The sequence below is a fragment of the Furipterus horrens genome, unplaced genomic scaffold (genome assembly GCF_987537825.1).
Source record: "Furipterus horrens unplaced genomic scaffold, mFurHor1.1.pri manual_scaffold_11, whole genome shotgun sequence".
NCBI lineage: Eukaryota > Metazoa > Chordata > Mammalia > Chiroptera > Furipteridae > Furipterus > Furipterus horrens.
In genome coordinates, this window is record NW_028327181.1 from 61781880 (window position 1) to 61789664 (window position 7785).

General features: G+C 44.3%; 1 protein-coding gene and 1 pseudogene across 1 annotated transcript; both read left to right on the forward strand.

Annotated features, from left to right (window-relative positions):
- The first annotated feature begins 383 nt into the window (after nt 1-383).
- Nucleotides 384-5998, forward strand: RSKR (ribosomal protein S6 kinase related). The gene is made up of 12 exons (XM_090257521.1): nt 384-392; nt 791-1060; nt 1158-1241; nt 1375-1443; nt 3213-3282; nt 3513-3617; nt 3799-3839; nt 4073-4100; nt 4209-4298; nt 4387-4475; nt 4608-4718; nt 5178-5998. Exons 1-12 carry the CDS (start codon nt 384-386, stop codon nt 5397-5399), a joined length of 1188 nt encoding a protein of 395 aa, XP_090113647.1. The 3' UTR covers nt 5400-5998.
- Nucleotides 5999-6479: 481 nt separating this feature from the next.
- Nucleotides 6480-7331, forward strand: LOC149997967 (small integral membrane protein 19 pseudogene; annotated as a pseudogene).
- Nucleotides 7332-7785: the final 454 nt, after the last annotated feature.

Below are 7785 nucleotides of genomic sequence, written 5' to 3' on the forward strand. Positions count from 1 at the left end.
AATTGTGTTGAGTGCATGGGTTCATCTTGTCTATATCCTTCCCTCCCAATCAACCTAAGGCACATCCTCTAGCTGCCACTTTAATGAGGGTAGCCTCTTCCCTCCTGCCTAAAACTATATCACAGAGGTTTCCCAGCTCTGGTGTGGCACTGGCCCTGTGCTGCTAGGTCTCTGCACATTTTAGTTCTGGCTATAAACCTATTCTGACCAGAGATAATAGGATTTGGGGATAAAAGTGAGGTTTGGCTGCATCACTTGCATCTCTCATCATGAATATCAAGTAAGAGGCGGGGCTCGTAATGCAGCACGGGGTGGGGGGGAGGAATGTTTATGTAACTGGTACAACGTATTTAGGGAAAGGAGAGGAGAGGCAGAGGCTGGGAATGGGAACGGTGAGCTGTCGGCAGGGGCAACAGGCCCATGTGTCTGCTCTTCATAAGGTAGGCTGTAGGGCTCGGGTAGCCCGCCTAGGGGAGGTGAAGAAGACCTGGGCTTGAGGTGAGAAATGAATGGTGAGCATGTTAGTGATGCCCACTGTGGGGGTGGGGAAGCTATACTGTGAGAGTATCCCAGCCCCATACTGGCAGGTGCAGGCTGAATCTTGGATTCCTCATTGAGAAAATGTCCAAATGTTTCTTTCCTAGAGGATTTGAATCATGTTCAGGAAATCTAGGCCTTGGCCCAAAGCAAGAATAAGGTGGCAATTTTGTCTGATCTCAAAAATGTATTTCTAGGGTTGCTATTAGAGGGAGTGCCTGCTGAATCTGTAATGCCTCTGGGGCAGGTTTAGAGTGGCTCCCTTGGTTCTCAGCAGGGTGGCAACATCCAGGGCCCCTGGGTCCAAGGCTGGAAGAGCCTCTGGTCAGGTGTGGGGACCACCAAGTCAGGCCTGGAAGAACTGTGGGGACCATGGGGGCATCAGTGCCAGCACCGAAAGCCCCTGGAACCAGCCCCACTGCTAGTAGAGAAGTCTCTGTCTGAGTGGCCAGTGCCTCAGTTCATCAACCTCTTTCTGCCGGAGTTTCCCATTAGGCCCCTTACGGGGCATCGGCAGCTGAAGGTAGGTCAATGCTATCACTGGAAGATGTCTCAGCTTTGGGGAGAAACCTACAAATGATCAGCGTCTCAATTGCTCTGTTGTCCATTTTTCTGTACAGATTTTAGGCCTTGTGGCTAAAGGCTCCTTTGGAACTGTCTTCAAGGTGCTAGACTGTGACCGGAAAGCAGTATTTGCAGTGAAGGTAGGGACCTAGGTACTCTTCCACATTGTTCTCTCGTCCCTGCCTCCAGTCTTGGTTCTGGAAAGGTTGGGAGGAATAAACAATTCAATAGCACTATTCCCCTCTAGGAATAATCATTCCTGTCCTGTTATAGGTGGTGCCCAAGGTCAAGGTCCTCCAGAGGGACATCCTGAGGCAGTGCAAAGAGGAGGTTAGCATCCAGGTATGCACAGAGCCCTAGAAGGGATCCTAGGAAGAACTAAATTATAGGTAGTGAAAGTACCTTTCTTGTACATTTGTCCTGCTTTTCCTGGTCCTGCCCATCCCTCTGAGTCAACCAAAGTAGGTCTTGAGAAAAGTTGCTATCAGCAGTTAGTCTAGGTTCTTTTTTGTTTGTTGTTGGGAACCTGTTCCAACTCATTTTATGAGGCCAGCATAATCTTGACACCAAAGCCTGGTATGAACATTATCAGAGAAGGAAAACTGTAAACCAGTCTCACTCATGAAAGTAGATATAAAAATCATAAAATAGCCCTGGCTGGTGTGGCTCAGTGGATTGAGTGCCAGCCTGTGGACCAAAAGGTCACCTATTCAATTCTGGGTCACGGCACATGCCTGGGTTGTGGGCCATGTCCCAGGTTGGGGTGTGTGAGGCAACCAGTCGATGTATCTCTAGCATATGGATGTTTCCCTAACCGTCTCTTTCTCCCTCCCTTCCCCTCTCTAAATAAATAAATATAAATACATTTAAAACATTTTTAAAAACCATAAAATATTAAGCTGTATGCAACAGTACTTAAATATGAAAATACATCATAACGAAGTTGTAGTTATTTTAGGAATATGAGATTGGGTTACACTTTAAAAAACCAATGTAGGAACTTTTGCTTCCAGTCAAGATGGAGCAGAGGGACTGGATTTACTCTCACCTATCAAAACAACCACAAACAAAAAAAGGAGACTGCTTAATAGAATATGAACAAAGGAACCCACAGGCACTTCACAAAAGAATATATCCAAATAACCTGTATATCATACACATAATGTACGTGTATTAACACACACGAAAAGGTGCTCAACATCCTTTGTTATCAGGAAACTGCAAGTTCAAGTCAGAATGAAATATCCCTACATTCCTACCAGAATGACTAAAATAAAGGGAAGGGGGCAGGGGGAGAAAAAAGAATTGTGTGATATTTTTATAATACATAGAAAAATTTTGTGAGGATTTTCATCAAGGTTATTAGCTATACTTGATTTTCAGAGGAATTACCAGTGTGTTTTTGTTTTGCTCATCTAAATTTTTTGTTTGTCAAAAAATATGAGTGAACATATATTCAGCTTTTACTACAAAAGGGAAGGATTCCCCCCATTACAGAGGCATTGATACACTGCCCTCTGTACCTGGCACATCCTGGGGGAGCTCAGATGCCATTTTCTTCTCTGCCATGTTGCTGCTATCATGGGTTTCTGAAAGACACGCCACAGGACTCCTCCCTTCAGAGGGACTAGTCTCTTCTGAAGCGTTTGTTGTGTTGTTGCCAAGATTTCCCTTATCCCCAATTTCTGTTGGCTCTACAGTAAAATGCACCTCCTCAGTAAAATATCCTCCTCCCTTCCCCCCTCCTTCCCCTCTTCCTCCTGCCGATTGTGCTGGGGTGAGGGAAGGCCAGTGGCAGTGTCTTTCTCCAGCTATTGGCTGTCCCCACCCCTGTCCCCCCACAAGCTCAGCCCCATCTTGGGTGCCACCTCAGGCTGGGCAGTGGCTCACCTCTCCCAGGTGCTGCTGCAGTGCCATCATGTCCCAGTGTGTTCCTTAGTATTATGCTGGTTCCCACATTACCAGGCAGACAGTCCCAGTTTAGTTCATCTAACAATCAGAGGTGGGGCAGCAGCTCCCTTTGTGCACAAGTAGGTATATTCTAACTTCTTGGCTGCCTTGATTCTCAGCGATCCTGTTGTTCCCTAACTTCCTGTTTTCTTCGTCCCTAGCGACAGATCGACCATCCGTTTATACATGGTTTGGGGGACAGCTGGCAGGGAAAACAGCACCTCTTCATTAGTGAGTGACTGGTCTGTCTCATTCCCAAGGTCCTTCTATTGTATTCCCCATCTGAGATACCCATCCCTTTGGCTTGTTCTGCCTTTGCTTTGTTCCCTCACAGAACTTCTCTCTCCCAAAGGGAGAAGGAACAAATAGCATATAGCATCAGTTTGGGCAGGAGGTCTATAATGCCTTGTGCCCAGGCATAGTAGACCCCATATGTTGCCCAGACTTCTGGTGCTTTGCAGTGTGCAGCTACTGTAGCACAGATCTGTACTCCCTGTGGTCCGCTGTTGGCTGCTTTGCTGAGGCTTCCATTCGCCTCTTTGCTGCTGAGCTGGTCCTCGTGCTATGTAAGTGAATCAGGAGTGGTAATGGAAATGGGGGAAGAATTAATGGAGGGGGGACAGAAACAAGAAATTTGATACTAACTCTGGAGGTCAAAGAACAGGGATAGGGATGGGGTGAGGCTACTAGGGAGATTGTAAAGGACAGGAGAGCTGCAGCACACCCCATGCTTGCTGTCATCCACAGGCTATCTCCATGACTTGGGCATCATCCATCGAGATGTGAAGGTAGAGTTAAGTGCTTTTTTCTTTGTCTAAGGAGGGGCCCTAGTTAGAAGTTCTACAGGTCCAAGAAGGCATGGGGGAGCTGAGAACAGCTGACCTTGGGACCCTCATAGGTGCTAAGGATTTGGGCAAGGACCGTCCAAGTATAGACCTTAATGTTGAGTAGGGCATCTTCTTCAGCTGTTGCGTATACAGGAAGAGGATGAATAATAAACTTCTCACCTGTGATTTTTCAGATGGAGAATATCCTTTTGGATAAACGAGGTAAGTACTTTTCTTTTCCTAGCCCCAGAATGAGAGGTATTTCAGTTTGGGAATAAGCCATGGCTGATGAGGGATGGAATAGAGTGGTGCTGTTGCATACTCTTATAGGTCATCTGAAAGTGACAGACTTTGGTCTGTCCCGTCACCTGCCCCAGGGAGCTCGAGCCTATACGATCTGTGGCACTCTTCAATACATGGGTAAGAAAAAAAGCTAAAACTGGTGGGTAAGCATTGGGCAGGAGGATAGCTAACAGATGTCAATGACAAGTATCTTTCAAATCTGTAGCCCCAGAGGTCCTGAGTGGAGGGCCTTACAACCATGCTGCTGATTGGTGGTCCCTGGGTGTCTTGCTTTTCTCTCTGGCAACTGGAAGGGTGAGAGAATGAATGGTAGTGGTGCTGGGCAGAGAAGAGAGGAGTTTTTGCCCTGTAGTGGGAAGACCTTAGTAAACCTTGCCTTCTTCTTACTAAGAAATGACACCCAACCCCCCACACCCCTTAACTCAGTTCCCAGTGGCTGCAGAGAGAAATCATGTGGCAATGTTGGCAAGTGTGACCCACTCTGACTATCAGATTCCAGCTTCTCTTAACCAGGGGCTTTCACTTCTGCTCCATGAGGTAAGAGTAAGCACTGCTTTCCTTCTTGACTACCAAACAAACCATTCACTTTCTCCTTTCCCTGTCATTGAAGTGGTATTTCCCCATTTAGGAGACCTGATTTTTTGAGGGGTCAGGGGGGAAGGGCTCCAACTTGATCAAGTACTATGTCACTACTACTTGTCCCCTAACCAGCATTTTACATTTCACTCCTGAGTCCCTGGTCCTCCAAATATCCTCCCCATTCATGACAGGTCACTTCTGAGAGAGTGGGCCAGTGATGCTTTCTTACCAATACAGTTCTGTTATTCCTACCTTTGCCCCCACATTAGCCTGTCCCTCTTTTACAAATCCTTTCCTCCTTAGGGTTCTTTTTTCCGCTCTCTACAGTTCTATTAACCTTTTTCCTTTTCCACTGTCTCTGTTAATAGCCCCTTTCCTATCTCAGCCCCTTGCCCTTGTTGCTTTATTTCCCATCAGCTCTTATGCCAGAATCCCCTCCAGCGTCTGCGCCATTTGCATCACTTCCAGCACCACCGTTTTTTTCGGGGTGTGGCCTTTGACCCAGAGCTCCTACAGCAGCAGCCAGTGAACTTTATCATGGAGACACAAGCAACTCAGCCTAGTCCATCAGAGTCCATGCTGTTCAAGGACTTTGACTGTAACCTGGAAACCTACCTGCTCCACTCGAGCCCCACTTGAGGCCCTCTACTATAGATTGGGGCCCATTGGGGAACTAAGGATCACCTCCACTGCCAACTCAGTATGACCACCTTGATGATCCAGTTTGTTTTTGCTTTGTAGTCTTTTATCATTCTGTTCTTCTAGGCATTGTACCAGAGTTTAAATCTTGGGCATTCTTCTACTGGTCCTAGCTCTTCCGCTATCATACAAACCACCTCTTAATTCAACATTTCAGCTCAGAGTGTTGACTTTTTCTTTGGTTCGTTTCTCCAATGCTCATACCCTGAAGCTTCTAGCCAGAGGCCTATTTTACATTTCCCACTTTTTTCTGCATCATGTCTCCTTTCTTGAGCAATAACACTTCATGGGTTCCCAAGGTGCTATTTATATGTTTAACAGGCTTGTCAGAAGCAGTATGACTATTTCTCAGAGGTCTCAAAAGCTGGCATTTCAACCCTTAAATATGTACCTAAATTATATGATTCTGGGGGCTCAAAGCCAGTCTGTAATAAATTTAATTTTAAAAAATTTAAAAATTGAATCATAGTAGCCTAATGTGAGAAAGAGAATAGGAAGTGAAACATGGGTGGGTTAAATGTCTTTAGGGGTAGTTGGAATGCTAAGCTGTCCAAATTTTTTCCAAAACAAAACCTCTTTGAAAGACATAAGGATTCTTTTAAAAAAAAATTATGTATTGATTTGAAAGAGGGAGAGAGAGAAACATCCATTCATTCTTCCACTTATTTATGCATTCATTGGCCAACTCTCGCACATACCCTGACCAGAGATCAAACTCGCAACCCTGGCATTTTGGGATGATGCTCCAACCAACTAAGCCATACAGCCAGAGCTGACATAAGGATTCTTAAACTGATCATTGTCCTAGATATCCCAGTATTCAGTTGCTAAAGGGCAAACCAAGGGATTAAAAGAAATGACATCAACCTTAAAATTTAAGAACATTTTCCTTTAGTAAAGAAAATCATCTGGACCTTAAATTTGTATACATTTCTGGTCTTTTGACTTCTTTTCATTTTTAGTTAACTTCTCAAAAGCTTCATTTTTATTATTCTTCAGTCACATCTGACCTCTTTTTTCAGACCAGAGAGAGTCTGTATTCTATGTACTTCTATTAATTCTGTCCCTGGATTAAGCCAGATTTTCCCTAGACATACTTAACATTTTATTGGCCTCTATAGAATTGCACTTTGGCAGTCTGTATCAAATTCCTATGAAACTTAATTGTTGTAGATATACTGTAAAGGGTATTTATGATTACAATTCATAATGTTCTTTATAAACATTTTATAAAGGGCCCCAAGTGAAGCAGTCTGATCGCCTACCACCTCCAGAGCGAGCAGCCTGAATGTCTGGGGGTTACAGAGCGATAGGTGAGGATGGCTCTATCAATTATAGCGTTCATGAGGCCTGGAACGAAGCCACCAATGTTTATTTGGTAGTGATCCTCCTTAGCTTTGGTCTCTTCATCAATGCCAAGAGGAATAAAAGAAAAATTATGAGAATATTCATCATGCCACCTACAACAGAAACTTCATCAGAGCCCAACTTTTATGACACAATAAGCAAAATTTGTTTAAGACAGCAACTGGAAATGTATTCCATTTCAAGGAAGTATGACTATCAACAGCCACAAAACCAAACTGACAATGTGCCCCTCTCATTGGAATGAATTCTCAGAAAATGACCAACACAACTAACCGATGGGAATCACTCACCCCCAAGGGCAGGAACAACAGCAAGTCGGCCTTTGAAGTTTCTTCTCTGCTTCAACTGCTGAGCTGGGAAAGGGATAGAAGCCTGCAGCTGTACTTCAAAGTGACACCAGATGATTATCCTGCCTCTGCCCTCCCCACCCCCAAATCCACCAAGTATCCAACGGAACTATTTTCTTTGGAAGAAAAATGGAATGGCTAATAAACTAGTAAATAACAACAAAAACAAAAAAACACCAAATTGAAAAATTTATTATACCACAATAACAAACTAATCCTGTTCATGTTACCTATTTACAATCGTATCTTCCCTCGCATTTCTACCCCTGCATATCCCTTCTAATTTGCTGCTGGAAGCACCATATCCTTTGGCTACTCACCTGGCACCTGACATACCAACTGCAACATGGACTAAGCATTCCAATTCACACACTTCTATCATATACAAGCATTTACTTCTAGCACTTAAAAGTTTTCCATCATGGTTTTTGTGTCATTTCCCACCTTTGTTTTTTTTTGTTGAATATTTTTTACCAGACATACATATACCTTGGGACTCCTTCTGCTGAGTCTTGGACAACCCCAAATTTGTGTTCTTTCTTTGTCTTTCTCCCAGTTTTCCATTCAAGCAATTGTTATTTCTAGTGCCTGCAGTCCATTATGTTTCTAGA